At 38.9% G+C, this 17,242-nt stretch overlaps 1 protein-coding gene across 1 annotated transcript; it reads left to right on the top strand.

Moving 5' to 3' along the window:
• Nucleotides 1–1,437: 1,437 nt before the first annotated feature.
• On the top strand, nucleotides 1,438–15,575 carry slc13a5b (solute carrier family 13 member 5b). Its single transcript, XM_055045381.1, has 14 exons — nucleotides 1,438–1,545; nucleotides 1,789–1,949; nucleotides 3,768–3,903; nucleotides 7,135–7,263; nucleotides 7,366–7,502; nucleotides 7,828–8,048; nucleotides 8,652–8,832; nucleotides 8,915–9,037; nucleotides 9,136–9,345; nucleotides 9,446–9,552; nucleotides 9,644–9,765; nucleotides 10,991–11,152; nucleotides 12,626–12,763; nucleotides 14,097–15,575. Exons 2-14 carry the CDS (start codon nucleotides 1,936–1,938, stop codon nucleotides 14,220–14,222), a joined length of 1,806 nt encoding a protein of 601 aa, XP_054901356.1. The 5' UTR covers nucleotides 1,438–1,545; nucleotides 1,789–1,935; the 3' UTR covers nucleotides 14,223–15,575.
• Nucleotides 15,576–17,242: the final 1,667 nt, after the last annotated feature.

Genomic DNA, 17,242 nt, shown 5'->3' with positions numbered 1-17,242 from the left:
AAATTTCACTGGGTTGATTATTGTCCAAGATTACTTATCTAATAGTTAGAAAAGATGTTCAGCTTAGCAAAATGCCTTACTTATTAATTTATTTTTATTTGACTATTGCTTAGCTTGTAAAAAAAATAAAAAGAAAGAAAAAGAAAATACTGGTAAAATTATTTGACTTAAAAACAAATTGTATTAGCAATAAAATACAGAATGAATAATGAACACAGTTAATACAAAAATAAAATATCTACCTTTTTGTGTACCTGAAGATTATAAAACTTATTTGAAAAAAAAAGACTGAAGTAAAAAACAAGAAAACATTTATTTAAAAAAAAGGAAGGTAAAGTGTTTCTTTTTTTTTTTTACTCTAAACTTTGAGGTCATTAAGGTATGCACATTTCTCAAGAAGGTAAAGGCAGCAGTTTGGGTCTGCCAGGGCCGTGTGTTGGGCATCTCTTGCTTTCTGCGACCATAGAAGGCCCAATACTGGGCAGATCAAAAGTTCATTATTTGCTTTGAGTCAAGGTACTCACTCACCATGCAAGGAACATCTAAAAGGTAATTCACGATGAAACTCGCTGATGTACCTTTAAATCCAATTTGCATTTGTTATTTATTTCTGAACCTTTTGGTGTTTTTATCTGAAAAAAAGATTCCTAAATGTGTAAATTTGTCTTTTACTCGCTTGTTTTAGTTGGATCCCACTGACAGGTGCGAGGAGAAAAACCTTTATATGCAGTGACAACCCAGCACACTTGTGTTAAATACCACACTTTTGCTCTATTTGCTCAGAAATTCAAAACAAAAGTGAACGCCATAATCTCACAGAAAGGCAGTTGTTTGTGCAAACAATAATATCTACACTACATATTTTTTTTAATATTTGGATTTTTGCAAATATTTTATAATACCCTCGCTAATTTTGCAGCTTTCAAGGACACTTGAAATGTTTCAAAACATCCGGGTTTTTGTTGTTGTTTTTTTGTCTTTGCTGTGGAAAAACACAAAGCTAAAGTTGGCTCACTAATTAATTGTGATTCATCTACAGTGGTCCTCAAGCCCTGGGCCGAGACCCGGTACAAGTCTGTGGACCAATTGGACCAAATGGTGGACCAATTGGACCAAATGGTGGACCAATTGGACCAAATGGTACAAGAAATAACGCAGTATTTCCGTTTCGTGTATTATTCGAGTCTGCAGGATTTTTTATTTTGAAAATCCTTTCACCGGATTCTCTCGGTTACGTTTCGCGCGCCAACATTGAGCCCAAATGCAGCAAAAGGAGCTATGATTGTAAATGACCTTATTAGTATTTTGTGTTTCCTCATTTAAAAACGAGTATTTGTTAACATAAGAATTTATGCTTTTATTTTGAAAGGGTTTGAAAAGGAAGAGTGGTGAAGTGTGACGCCAACGTTAGACAATTAACTGACAATTAACTGCTGGTCATCGCGCAGAAAGAGAGCGCCCAGGTTGGAGTAAAGCTAATAAAGGAGTAGTTCAGATTAGAGTATAGACAGTCAGTTGGTTGGCGCTTGGTTGATGGGGAACAAGGTGAGAGTTTTTAATATGTAAATATATATTTAGTTTTACTGTAAAATGTGTAATTTGCTTTGGGTGTGACGGTTGTGTTATTATACGGCACTAATATTCGTTGATTAACCGTTAATAGTTAATATGTTGCACTGTATGACAGGTTTAATTACAGAATGTAAGAAAAGTGATTTATATGTTAAAGTTAAATGTGAAAACAACACTGTTTGAGTTATTAATGTATTTTATTTGTATGTTCTGTAGCTCTTACGGTGTGTTCACATAAAAAGGCATTAAATAAACGTTGTGAACCATCAGTTTGAGAGACCATCCATTCAACCGGGACGCTACAATGATGTCTTTGGAAAGTTTCTTTGTGAAGCGGGAAAGGCCAAGAGAAGAGACAGGAGGATGGATTTGTCCCGGTAGGTGATTCCCACAATACAAGCTGCTCTGCATGATGTGGTGACCGACTCGTTAATGAGGGAATGAAGCTTCAACTGACCAAGCACCCTGAGCATTAGCAACACTTTGGTATTATGACTCTCATCTCTCCTCTCCCAGTTGGGAGAAACAAGCTCAGGTCTCCATTTTAAAATGTTTCGTATTTGCCATAAAATCAGTCCAGCCGACAGAAAAAAGAGAAAAAAACAAAACTCCTTTATCCGCACCGGCAGATCATTTGTCTGAGGCACTGAGGGGAGAAATCCGCGTTTTGCACCCGGAAGTCACGGACATGAGCTGTTATCGCGAGTTAAAATTTTCTCGAGAGTGAAATGTTCGTTTTTGTTGCGCATCTGTATCTTATTTTGAAGGGATATGCAAACGTTACCATAGCGACCAGAGCCAGAGAGCGTCAGGGCGGCGGTCGAGAGGAGGAGAGGCGTCGGAGCTCGTGAGCCGACAGGATGACCCGAGCCGATAAGCAGGTTCGGTCGGTTCGTGTGTCCAGCCACAAGGCAGGAGCAGCACACCACACACGAACTCATTGCACTCACGAACATCCCGATTCCAGAAGAAAGTCCCGTGAAACCCAAACATACCAAACGAAAATTTGAAATAACCAAATACGGTGACGATGTGGAAGATAGTTTGTGGTTCATTTTAAGCGAAAAAAGACAAAAGAAAAGGCGTTTGAGAAAAGGAGCAGCCGTTCTATTTGCTGCGCTGTGATTTGGAGGTGAGTTACGTTTTTTCGTAGTTAAAATTTTCAATTGAACAAACATAACCACATTTAATAAACATACATAAAAATGGCCTTTACGTATAGTAAAAAAACTTTTCCACACATCACCTCCGACATAACTGGGATTCCTCTCCGTTCTTACGTCACCGCGCTTTCTGATTGGCTCCCTGTCACATTCAACGTGCTGCGTTCAGTCAGGGAAAACCCCACGGGCTGCGTTCAGACATCGGGCTTATTCAACACACTTCCACGTAACACACCGCACACTGCAGGGCGTTGAAAGATTGTCGTAAAGGGAAAATCGGGGCAAAAAAAATCTACACCACAAAATTTATCAAGTAACATCAATATCACTAAATTTCAACTACACTGCTCAAAAAAAATAAAGGGAACACTCAAATAACAAATTCTAGATCTGAATGAATGAAATAATTATGAAAATAATTTCCACCTGTTGTCTGTCTATATCACCTGCACAACAGCAGGTGATATTGTCAATCAGTGTTGCTTTCTAAGTTTGATTTCACAGAAGTTTGATTTACTTGGAGTTATATTGTGTTGTTTGAGTGTTCCCTTTATTTTTTTGAGCAGTATATTTCAGGTTTTTCTTAACCAAGATATCATGGATGTGTGTGTTTTTTTTAAATACTACATCCACAATTAGCTTAAAATTGTTTACTCACCTTTAGACACTGCCTGTGCAATGGTTGTTGGGGTCTTATCATGAATGAACTGATAACATACAGATAACAACTGTGAATAAATGGATTGTCCTTATTTTTTCCCCTCTTCTTCTGATTCAACTGAATCAGCACTTTCTCTGCAGGTGATCTGTTTGGAAAGGGGCTTATTAGACAGTGTGCAAAAGAGTGCGCTGATTATGTGGAAAAACTTCACTCTGCTATTGAGTAGAAAAGCCTTTTAAAAAAAATCTCTCACTCTCAAACTCTCACTCCTCATTGTGATTCAGCTCCCTCTTTCTCTCCTTTATTTGCTGAGGGACTCTCCTCCCTCTCCTCCCACTCCTCCCTTCTGTGCGTCAAAATTCTCGACCCAGGCTGTTCAGGCTGCTTGTTTCTCAGTTTTCCTCCAGGATGGGTTTCTTCAGGTTCCTCCAGTCTGTCAAGAACGACCTCATCCTGTTTTTAACTCCGTGCATTCTCCTTCCTCTGCCTTTGGTGATCGGGACCTCGGTATGTACTCATTTGATGTGTCAGTAGACGGTGCATTGACTAATAAAACTGTTTCAAAGAGAAAAAAAAGAAAGTAAAAGTCAGGACAGAAAGTTGTTTTTGCCTTTCTTTCAATTTCTTTTCTTTAGCAATTGAATGAATAAAAAATATAGCAGAGATGCGATGGACAAGTTCTCTCTTTGTTTGTTTTTTTGCTGTTTTTTGGGAGGGTGATTTCACCTGTTGCTGCGCTGTGCACTAGGCTCCTGGACAATGTTCCCTCTAATTGTTCATGTGTCTGGGCGTACACACAAGCTTCCTGGGCACACTGAGGACCACTGTGAGCATCATCAGTGTACACGGCGTGGCCACGCACAAGTATCATAAATCTGGGATCATAGAAAGTTGCATGGCTTATTAAAAAAATCATATTACATCAGCAATTTTCATTCGTTTGCTTTTAATTTAAGTGATTTGCTCAATTAAAATAATAAAAAAAAGAAAACATTGCTGTTCATGAGATGCATGCTATAAGTAAGAGTCCTGCTTCAGCCAGGGTGAGAAATGAGACATTACCCCTTTCAGACATAAATGTTTGTTCATATTAAAACATTCACATTTTGCACAATGAAATCTTTTCTGTAGCTTGTGATGCAGTATAAATTCTTGTAAAATATTTAATTACAGTTTTTTTCACGTCTGCCCTTCTCACTTCTCCAGTGGTGGTTCACTTTGCCCAGCTTGATGGGTCAGTCTGCTTCTTGCTTTATGCACTTGAATTCAGCATATTGACTGTTAATGGCCTCCATAATCTGTGGGTGGAGGAGAATGGCCTCATACTTCTTTGCCAGTGTACAAATGTCTGCTTATCTATAGTCAAAAGTCTGAACTCAACATTTCAATATAAAATGCAGACCATTCCTTTCATTTGATTTGATTCCATTTGGTCTTAGAAGAAGTGCATTTCTTTTTTTTTACTTTGGCTTGGTGAGTGGATGTCCCACTGTCCTGGCCTCGCTAAGCACTGTGACTTTTAACAGTAACTCAGCTATACAGGTAGCTAAACACTTTCCCATCCGTCCACCAAGAAGCACTCCATTTGGTTCTTTAGCAGGGTTTAATGAGAATCGTGTAAAACTGTAACACACAAAAGTACAGAAAATGAATGCCAGCTAGGCTAACGCGTCGGGCTAACACGAGTAAAAAAAATATCGTGACATAAAACATGTCAACGGGTTACAAATTATGATTTATATGACAAGCAAATTAGAACAGCACTTACAGACGATGCCGTTTCTGCACTTAGATTAAAGAAAACACAACAAAGAGGGCCCCTTTCGGACTACATGGACCAACGGCTTTCTTCCTTTCTGGTAAACAAGTCGTAGTAATAAAAGTAACCACAAGATGGCGTCAGTAAGCCAGTAATAGACAAAATTATAACATTTGCCACTAGATACCCTCAGTAGATTAACTTAACACTGAATGACATTAAATTAAACAGGTTTCACTACACCCACGTAGACATGATAAGGTGATGGCTTTCACGTTTCTTAACTCTACCGCACTATTCTCACCTGCACGGCCATATGACCAAGGCACGTAACCCACGTACACACAGCATGCGCTGATTGGCTGCGTAGCGAAAGTGAACCGTATCGTATCATTGGCTGGATTCCTGTCACTCACTGAGTTCGATCGCAAAGTAGTACGGAAAAAAAAATTATTGGTCCATAGTCAAAACTGATGTCTGAGCTCAATGTCCACTTTACGTTGGACTTTATTTTATGCGCTACATAGATTTTCTTGTGCGCTGAGAATATGTGAGCAGTGCGCGATTGCGCAGGCGCGCAGCTTAGAGGGAACATTGCTCCTGGAGGCTCCGCGGTGCACCCCACGGTCCTGTTGTTTTAACTCGGGACTCGGCACTTGACAGCATCAACTGTCAAGTGCAGCCGAACACGCAAAGTGAACGGGGTTCTGTCCACTTTGCCACCTCCACTTGTGACAGGGACACATGCGCGTCTGAAAGCAACGGAGCAAAAACATTTGAAGTGTTTTAGTTGCTTAAATTGTCTGATTAATACGTAAAATAATATTAGCTGATTCATATGTGTCGCTTGAAAAAAAAATTATTGAAGGGTTACTTAAATGTGTTCAGTTATGTGTTTAAATTGGGAACAAAACTGCGAAGTTGTGAGAAGGCAAATGTCTATTTATGGGCATTGAATTTTGGACTTTCTCCCAAAAGTCAATGTCTTGATTCTAAAACTTTTAGTCCTTTATATGCGATTGGCATTGTTAGGGTTTTAATGATATGAATGTTTGTAAGGTTTGCAGATGACACAAATATTTAGTGTAGTAATTTAAATAAAAAACAAGTTACCTGTAATAAAGAAAGAGGCAGTTTGACACTGACAAGTTATCACTGGAACTATATAGAGCTCCTTCACTGACAGAGCTGCATCCTAAGTGCAAAAAAGATCATAATAGGAGATCCTTCCTCCCAGTTAGATTCTGTAACCATCACAGCTCCCAACAAACTGAGTATGTGCTTACATCCCTGCTGGTATTTAGACAGTAAATCTAAAGAAGAACAATCTATATATATATATATATATATATATATATATATATATATATATATATATATATATATATATATATATATATATATATATACACAGCATCAAATTACATTAAATGTTTATTGTCATTGAATCACCTTTAAAGATGAAGTCTGTTCTGTGTCACCAGAATCAGAACCAAACATGAAGAAGCAGGATTTGGCTCTTATGGTCCTCTAATCTGGATCTGAAACACTGAGTTTCCTTATATCAAGGTTGTTTAGAGTTACCTTTTATTAATTAAAACCTGGAAAATGGATCCTCTCTGGTCTGGGTTGCAACTTTTCATTACTTTGTCATTTTTGCTTCGTCAGTTGTGTTTTTTATTTCTCTGTCATGTCATGTAAAGCACTTTGACCTGCCTTGTTTCAGAAATGTTCTACACAAAATAAACTTGACTTGTGTGTGACCAGAAACATTAGAACACTCTGATCTTCAGCCTTTGAACCATCATAACATCCGGTTTAAATTGACATGACGTTAACTTTTACTACAAATGTTTGCAGCTTTTTATTGGTGACTTTTGTCTGAGGAGTTTTAAACCAAATTAGCCATTGTATTGTAAAAACATACCTGCTTTTTCTTTTGTTTTTTTCTACATGTCTTTGTGGGATTTTCTATACAGGAGGCAGAATGTGCGTATGTGATGATCTTAATGGCAGTGTACTGGTGCACTGAGGTACTTCCACTGGCTGTGACATCACTTCTCCCAGCTGTCCTTTTCCCTTTGTTTGGCATAATGAAGTCTAAAGATGTAAGTCAAGCAATTGCCAGAAATTTGTTTTTGAAAAAAAAAAAAAAAAAGAATAAATTTTCCAGAAATTGAATCAACTCCCATATGATCTGCCGTTCCCAGGTAGGCATGCAGTACTTGAAGGACACTAATTTGCTGTTTGTGGGAGGCCTGCTGGTCGCCGTGGCGGTGGAGCACTGGAATTTGCATACACGCATCGCTTTAAGGGTGCTACTTTTCGTCGGTGTGCGTCCAGCGCTGTGAGTAGCTTGCTGACAGACTCGCATCCGCTGTCCTAATCTTTTAGACCTACATGTCCTCAGCTTATCTAATCGGCTGTCAGAGGAGCAAATATGCTGAAGATAAGGGCACTGTGTTCAAGGTTTTTACTGCATGGTAAAACTCTGTTTGTGACACTTTGTCACCTATGGTGATAAAACCCATCATCAGTTTCCGACTCCAATTTTGATTTTTCATTTTTGTATTAATACAAGACTAAATTCATCATTTAGTGTCAATATGAGCTGCTGGTGCATCACAGGACTCTTTTACTGTTTGTTTTTTTCTTTTCCTTCTTTCTGAAAGGTTGATGCTGGGTTTTATGGGTGTCACTGCATTCTTGTCGATGTGGATCAGCAACACAGCTACCACGGCTATGATGGTGCCAATTGTCCAAGCCGTGTTGGACCAGCTCAACAACAGTGACAGAGAAGTGCCAACGATCCTCAGTGCAGACGAGAATGTCCAGACATCAGACGCTGACGGCAAGCCACCTGCGCAGACAGAAAAAGAGGCTGAGGGAAACGGTGAGTAATTGTTAAATAGGCCGGTTTTATATAAAATTTTATTTATTTTTGTTTACATCATCATACAATGTTATTCTCTCATCAAAAACATACCCGGAGTGTTGCCTTGATTGTTCCTCTTCGGAGTTGCAGTTTCCAAGCTTCTGTGACTCCCCCCATTCAGCTCCTACAGACTAGCCAGCAGCAATTAACAAACACCAGATGGAACTGCGCATCTACTGAGCTCTTTACAGAAGCTGCTTTAGGTTACAAGAGGAGCAATGTTGCAATGACTTTCTGAAGGCGGAATGGTGGAAAGAGCAGGAGTTTTTAAAGACAGAGGCCCTATTTAAAGGCGTCACGATACAAAGAAGAATATCTTTTATATACAAAATTTTTGAAGGCAGCATGGTAACTCATTGTGCTAGAAAATAGCACTATTTGGCCTCAAAGTACTTAACATGAATGTTTCAAGATAAAAAAAAAGTCCAGTCCGTAATTACTGATGTATTGCTTTGCCATATTATTTCTTGTGAAGACACCGACATTGATGTAATTCATTTTTTTTAAAAATCAGTTTGGCAGTTCTGAAAACTCTTTCCTTTCCTTCCTCTTTGTTTCAAGGCCCAGCAGTGGTGACTTTTTTAGACGCCTCAGTGGAGGTTGCCAGGCATAAGGAGGCAGTGGAGAGGCGAAGAATGACTAAAGGGATGACCTTGTGTGTTTGTTACGCTGCCAGCATCGGAGGCACCGCCACGCTGACAGGAACTGGTCCCAATCTGGTGCTTAAGGGGCAAATGAACCAGTGAGTGTGTCCTTATGATTTACACGCTCAACTTTTCTTTTTTTCAACAGCACAGCTGACTCTATTTCCATGTGTCTTAAAGGTTGTTTCCTGAAAATGAAGATGTGATTAACTTTGCCTCCTGGTTCGGCTTTGCGTTCCCAAATATGATCCTCATGCTGACACTCGCCTGGCTCTGGCTGCAGTTTGTCTTCATGGGGTTCAAGTGAGTCTCTGACAGAAAATGTAACAACTTTCCTGCTTTGCGTCATGTTTGACAGTAGAGACGACGTGAAAATTCTGACTCCCATGCGATTCCTCTAGTTTCAGGAAAACATGGGGCTGTGGGGCAACCAAGACAGAAAAGGAGATTGCTGCATATAACCTGATCTGTGAGCAACACCATCAGCTGGGGTCCATGAGGTTTGGAGAGATAAGCGTGTTGAGTCTCTTCATTTTGCTGGTAGTCCTTTGGTTCACCAGAGATCCGGGTTTTGTTCATGGCTGGGCTACAGATCTAAACTCTACAGCAGAGTGTGTACTCCTGATTTTTATTTCTGATTTTACACATTTGCACAAATGTTTACATGAATGCAGTTGATGGCAGAATCTCCCTGGTCTTCTAACCTCGCAGATATGTGACAGATGCCACAGTAGCAATTTTTGTGGCCATCCTGCTTTTTGTCCTACCCTCTGAACTACCGCGATTCTGTTCACGTGGGACTCGAAGTGTCGATACAAGTAAGGCATCATTCTAGAAAAAAAACACAAGTTAAAGGAATCTATTTTTGTAATGTTTTGTCTCTTGTGGGTGTTTTCATTCAATCTGTAGCCACGCAACAGACCTCTACCTCAACACCCCGACTCCTCACCTGGAAAGTTGCCCAAAAGAAGATGCCATGGGGCATTGTACTTCTCCTTGGGGGTGGGTTTGCCCTCGCCAAGGGGAGTGAAGTAAGTAGCAAGAGCAGTTATATTTCTATGTTATATTGTCACACACTGTTGTGTTAAGCTAGGTTATGCTATTGACCCTTTGCAACTACGTCACCAAACCCCTTAACAGACATTCGAAGTGAAGGTCCACTCTTCTCCATTGTCTGTGGGAATGTCTTAAAATCCAGAAGTTTTGGAAGGACTGAAGGTGGAAGGTATTAATGGGTGTCTTAAATGGATGTCTTGACTTTTTCTCTGCCTTAATCTAAAGGGTTATGTATGATTTTGGAACTAACAAGTGCAGGTTTGAATGGTGAATGTAAGTGTGTATAAGTACATGTTTACAATATTAAGTTTGTTGTTTGTAAGTTTGTTGTGTCCTAAAAGAGAAAATTCAATAAAATATATTGGGAAGAAGTGAAGGTCCAGAGTATTGAACGGAGTGACTGCAGTCGTTTTGCCAAGTTATTTCTGCCAAGATAGCCACGACTTCTACTTGTTCAAGTCGAGCTAATTTATCTGAACGTAGCACACCTGGTTGTGGCTCATCGACAGTGGTTTTGACGGAGCAGACCTTGGGTCACTTTACAAAATGTAAGCTGGTGAACTCTCATCTTTTTGGGATGAGATGTAGATTTTTCTTCTTTTTCTTCTTGCTATCTCATGCCAAATAGTAAACAGTACTGCATTCAAAGCAGACCACATATTTCCACACTGTTTTTTGTTTTTATTACTTTATTTTATTGTTTGTGGTTATTTTGATATGTAGTTTAAGAGTGTAATGCATTGCAGGTGCCAAAATGAAAGGATTACATGAAGACAAATTTAAGAATCTGAGGTTGTGTTCGATGGTTTCTGATGACACTTGTTTTACGTGAGAGTCTGCTCTCCCTGATGTTTCTACATCTACTTCAAAAGGACTAAATACTGGTAATTCTTCAACATTAGGGCAACAAGCTTCAAAAGATTAAGCATTTATTAAAACATCAAATACCTACCTAAAGAGGTCCAACATTTGCACACTTTTATGTAGTGGTGGTGTTGTGTGTACTTCCCAGGATCATTTTGGTTTGAATGTGACATACAGTGTTTTTATGGTTTGTTCAACTTTTTTTTTTTATGTAGATGAAACTCAGTCCCATCTCACAAACAGCAATTAATTTGGTCACCCTGTGTCAAAATGCATTGCATTGTGTCATGTTGTGTTGCACCTTTGCTTGCCTTATGTCATGTTTTCTGCTTTCAGGTATCAGGGCTCTCAAAGTGGATGGGGAACCAAATGACTCCTCTGCAGAACATCCCTCCCTGGGGAATAGCTATCATTTTATGCCTAGTGATTGCTGCTTTCACAGAGTGTACCAGCAATGTGGCGACTGCGACGCTGTTCCTGCCTGTCTTGGCCTCAATGGTAAGAGCTATCACACAGACAGTTACATGAGATACTGGGAATCGTCGTAAAAACTGGCTGGAGACATAAACTCGGGCCTGACCGCAGTGATTCAACTAAGTTAAATGTCCAAACTGGAGTTCCAGCAGCCGCATCACTCCCAGTGAGAACTGGCCTACTTTCCCATGTTTGGCAAGCTCTCTAGTTGGTTATTCGGGGTGAATATGTTCTGCTCTCCTCAGTGGGGCCCTCCTCCCATTAATGACCTGCCAAGTACACCAGGGCAGCCCACTGCCCTGTCTGGCTGTCACAAAGCAACTAAAGAATGACATTACTGCGCCTACCGAGTGACCACTTCACAGAATTACAAAGATCACGCCACTAAAGATAGTTTCTAATTGGAAGAATTAAACTAATATCTATAAAAAGCTAAGCTAAGAATCTGTACCAAACTAGTGACTTGCAAAAGCATTTATACCCATTAGATTTTTTTTTGTAATTTTTTTTTTGTACATTTTGTTATGATTACTACGTTTCATGTGGTAAACCAAAACAAAGCGGAAGGAACGAAACATAGCTTTAGGGGGAAAATGGAGGGGTTGTTATAAAAATGTGAAATACTGCGATTTATAGCATTATTAATCATCCCTCAGAGGAAAGGAACACACCATGAAGATTGGAGAGGTTTAAAGCACTGAAATAAAATGAAGTTTGTTGCTCAGTGTGTGTGTGCACTTGAAAGTATTGATTCAGGGATTGAATATTAATGGACGGCAGTCTTTTTGATCACTTTTTGTAAAAGAAAAAAAAAGATTCATTCTTTTCCTTTCTCTTCAAAACTATGTACTGATTTGTACCTGGTTCCAAAAAGAAATGATGAAGTTTGTGGTTTCAGTCTGAAAATAAGGTAAATGCATGTTGTGTCACTGAATGTGCAAACTGGCTAGAGCTTTGGCAATGAAAACCTGGAGTGATAATAGTTTTACGGTTCATTGCATTGTGTGCCATGATGTCAAGGAAATCTAGATGATTAAAACAAAATCTATTTACATAGACAAAACACTATCATTGCGGCGACCTGATATACAGTTTAAATGTGAAGTTTAGTTCTTTTCACTGTTTATTTTGAGAAACAGAAATTACTGTGCACTTGTTCCGAGCCTCTGTGCCTCGTGACATGTAATTCAGAAGCAAATTCCACTCAGCAACGTTCCCTTAGTTCCCAGCAGTCTGCCATTATAGCGAACACATGTAGCGCCTTTCTATTTTGGACGTCTTGACTCAGCACAAGGCCAGCAGGAATTACATCTTAATTATACCCACCTAATGAGAGTTTTCACTCCGGGCAGAGCTGCACACATTTCATTCAGAGTTATGAGTCAATGATTGTGGTTGGAGGGGAAAATAGCCAGATAGTGTAGCCGAGGATTATGCGATCACGTCTGTTTTCATCCAGCCTTAGAGTCTTAAAAACCTGCTTTGTGATTACTGCAGTCTCAGTCCATTGGAGTCAATCCTCTGTACGTCATGGTGCCCTGTACTCTGAGCGCCTCGTTCGCATTCATGCTGCCCGTCGCCACCCCTCCCAACGCCATAGTCTTCTCCTATGGACAACTCAAGGTTGCTGACATGGTGAGTAGGGCGGCTGATTGTGGGGGTTATTTTGTAAATGATATGCTGAATCTGATGGTGCTATGACTTTTGCTGCTGCCATTATACAATTAGGACACAAGAACCTGTATTTAATGTCGTATGTAGTTGCAGCCCAAGCGGTTTTTATAAAATGTGGTGAAAAGCATACATATATTTCCCAGAGCCAAACTGATACAAGATTAGAAGTAAGTCTGATAAAAAAAAAATTTAGTGACAAATCGACATAAATTTAGCATCTATGCACCAAAAATTTGGAACAAACTTCCAGAAAACTGTAAAACAACGGAAACCTCGACTTCCTTTAAATCGCTACTAAAAACACACCTGTTTAGAATTGTATTTGAAATGTAATATGTAACAATGTCTTGTTTATTCCATGATGCATAACTTTGCGTTCTTGTGTTTATGATGTAAAGCACTTTGAAATGCCTTGCTGCTGAAATGTGCTATTACAAATAAAATTTTGATTTGATTTGATCTTGTACCTGAAATGTAGCTTAAAGGAAAATAATCATCCTAACTCTTGTGCCCATGTCTCCTTTCAAGCATGTGGGAGAAACTGTGCTGAATACTGAAAAGGACCTGCCATGTAAAAAAGCAGCCCTTTGTTTTATCCTTCGCTTCGTACAGTCTGGGCTGTCTTCCTGGAGGTGTTGAATTTTGAAATTCTACCCAATTGCTAGCTGTTGCCCGTGACATATGTAATGCTCCATTTCGACTCCAAGATGCTTACTAGAAATTGCCTGCGCTGTAAACAACCTGCCTCCGAGCTGAGCCAAACAAGACGGCTGTTAATGTTAATTCAACATCTGGAGGCGTAGCCAACACAGACAGAACAACTTCCTCTTCCTCCTCTGCCATTGGTGAATGTACAGGTAGACAGGCACAAGTCTAAAAACTGCGCAAAAAACTAACAACGATGTCATTCACAGCTTCTGCTTCTGTTTGCTAATTTGCCTGGTTGGCACTCGAGAGCCCAGAGCCAATGTACAAAGCAGAGGAGACAAGGCTGGTTTTTACGGGGAACACTACACACCATAACATTGAAAGAGGACATACTTTCTTTTTACCATTTTTAGACAATGGAAACTTTTATGTGAGGGAGATAAGTTTTTTGTTGTTGTTTTGTTTTGTTTTCCAAAACGAAATGATGAATTTCTTTTTGTTTTATTAAGCTAACTCTGCGGTCAGTTTGACAAAGCGCCACTGAACCGAAAACCTTCAATAAATTGGGCAGAGCAATATTTTCAGATCTACTGACTTCAAGTAAATAAAGCACACCTTTAAAAAAAAGTATTTTTGTCCCCAACAGGCTAAAACTGGGATCGTTATGAACATTATCGGCATCATTTGCATAACACTGGCCATCAACACCTGGGGCAAGGCCATGTTTCACCTGGACACCTTCCCGGCCTGGGCCAACGGCACAGGCGTCTGAACGACTTCTGCGACCACTCACCGTCTATGCAGGCCCTCCTCCCCCAGACCGCGTCCTCAGGTGACAAACACCTGAAACCAGAGTGAAAGCATTGGACCAAACAGTGAGCTTCATGTGTTGTATTCCTGTCTGGATTTTATGAGTGTTTTGTGATGGAAAGTTGGAGGGGAATTTGACTGGAAAAGAGTGGGTAACACATGGCAATATTTATACATCACACTGAAGGGATACTTGAATGAAAGCCCCTGATGCCTTAAATTACACGGCACAAACCAAATGCTGTCTATTAAGTTGAAACCAGAAAATATGAATTATCCTAGCAGCTAGTTCTGGTGATGTAATTAAAAACAAATCTCATATTTTGTAAAAGGCATTGAATCTTTTCAATTTTGGGGGGGGATTTGTTTTGGGTTTTTTTTGCAAACGTAGCCAGATGTTTTTAAAAAAAAATTAATTTTAACATACTGTATATTCATGGTCTTGCAAAATTATTGAAACAGCTTGAGCTTTTGTCATGTAACCACCATCGTCAAAGTTTTAAAGTTGGATTTTTTTTTGTCAGATTGAAACAAAGTGTAACGTAATATTTGAAGTGAAATGAAAATGCAACGTGGTGTTTAATTTTTGCTCTGATTCTGGAAAGTGTGGACCTCTGTCCTCTAAACACAGTTCTGCTTATACTAAGCACGTTATTAATGTATATACTGAATGTATATGCCATACTTTTATGACTATATAATTATCCCTCTATACTGCAGTTGTTTCCTACTGTGTGTTGATCTATCAAAGAAATAGTTTGTGGCTGTGATATAATAAAATCTAAACTTGTTAAAGAGATATTAATACTGTTGCAAGGCACTGTAATTTATTCTCAAAGAAGCATTGTATACTTGATATTTTATGTAGTTCACTAAGCAAATTTTTCTGTTTTATTTATTTTATTTATGGAACTTTACACTGAAAAGTCTACACACATTTTTATTGATGGTGCATATAAAGTTCCCCCAATGTGACCAAATGTAATTTCAAAATTCCATTTTTAAATGTAAATAAATTTCAGATAATATTCAAGACACTGTGACAAGAACAATTCAACTTTATAAGCACTTTTTAAAATACATTTATCTGTCAAATGCTGTATCTCCAGTACTGTTAAATACATTTTTAGCATCTGATTTTGCCACCTTCCTTTAAATTCAAGCATATTTCACCCATGAGTGTTTTAAGCTTCTATTTTCTGAACATGGTAAATATTATAACGGTTAATGTGTGTTGTAAGGGGAAAATTTGGACGTATATATGAGACTTTATTAAATAAATGAACCCAAGTACAATTTGGACTTGAAAGGCTTATGTTAAAAGTCTTATTTGTCTCACTGTAATTATGATTTTTGATTTAAAAACACACACACTGTATTTGTGCGTAGTGGTTTTATACATATTTTGCACCGAAAATAAAAAATAAATAAACAAAGAAACTTATGTCGATTTGTCAATTTCAATCTAGTTTAAATTCATATGATCTGTGCAATTTGATTAGCTCAAAATGAATCTGTTGTTTTCACAGCAAGTTGTTGACTGTTTTCGTCCCTCCAGAGACTTTTTCACAACACAGAGGCTTAAACTGGGGCAGGAAAAATGAGAAACAAAACTGAGCCGAGTCACCGCCGGCTTATCGTCCAAAACAAAAAGATAATCTCACTTTTATCATCCTCTGCTGTTTCTCAATCTTACACAACAATTATCCGTGTTTTAAAGCACCTCGCTGTGTCTCTGCGTCTTCCTAACTGACCTCTTGTCTCAAGCACAAATCAGACGTAATCCTGTAAACACCGTGTGGGAAACCACAATCATCCTGGACTTAAAGCGCCACACCTCATGTATGCAGGCGAGCCGCCATGTGTCATTGTGCTGCTGGGAGACATAGTGTAAGCCCAGAGTCAAAGCGGCAATATAGTGCTCCATTGTTTTGCGTCATAAACATTATGGGCTCAAAGATGACATTTCATTTGGGTTTTATGGTCCCATTTTACGCCCTTTGGTCATTTACACTGTTTGCTCAGATTTTTATGACAGCAACACAAAGAAGTGTTTATTATTTTTTTAAATCATGTAATCTGAAAAGTGTGGCGTGTAGTCACAATAAGAAATTAATCAATTAGGCATAAATTAATAATGATAATTGATCATTTCCACTGTGATGATTAAGATTTTTTGGAAGCGCAATTTTGCTCGTCTTGATTTCATAATCCATTTTCTTTCTGATTTTGGTTCTGAGTGGTTTTTATTTCCACTCTACTTTTTGGTTGGGTTTTATTATGGATACTTAGAATATCTTTCTCTTCCAGTGTTAAAGATTTTCTTTAGAAAAATCAAGTTGATTGGTCGTTGAGAGGGGCGAACATGCACTATCATGCCATTTTCAATAACTTAAAAATGATCCCAAAACAACAATATTATCGTTTATCGCAAGGATCACTCAAACTATTTATTTAGCAGCAATTGTTTTCCCCTTGTGACAGGCCTATTTCTGACATCCGTTAATAAAAAAAAAAGCCATCAGACCTTCGAAACATGGTGGAAGAATAGATCCCAGGAGATACCTGTCCCCATTTGGTACCGGGAAGATGGATGGAAAAAATGCAGGATAATCGTGGAAGAAAACCTGTTAGAGGTTTTGAAGGTTTTGAAAGTGGGTCAAGCTGGACAAAGACCCTAAACAAACAACCAGAGTTGCAATGGAAACATTTTCAACACGCCATTCAAGTGTTTGAATGGCCCAGTCAAAGTCGAGCTGAGAATCTGCTGTACACAGACTCTGTGTATCCAGTCTCAGTTAGAGCTATCTTGTGAAGCAGAATGGTCTCTTGCTGTAGAAAGAGACATTAGCAATGTGCCTCAAGTGAAGTGAAGTTGGACTTGTTTGTTTAGCACATTTCGGCACCAGGCCAGTTCAAAGTGCCCTGCACCTTAAAAACATCATACAGTAACCAAGAAAATCAACGTTTCAGCATCTTTGC

Source organism: Poeciliopsis prolifica, unplaced genomic scaffold (genome assembly GCF_027474105.1).
Source record: "Poeciliopsis prolifica strain line A6 unplaced genomic scaffold, Auburn_PproV2 SCAFFOLD022, whole genome shotgun sequence".
NCBI lineage: Eukaryota > Metazoa > Chordata > Actinopteri > Cyprinodontiformes > Poeciliidae > Poeciliopsis > Poeciliopsis prolifica.
Note: the sequence above shows the minus strand (reverse complement) of the source record. Positions and strands in the feature narration are given on the sequence as shown.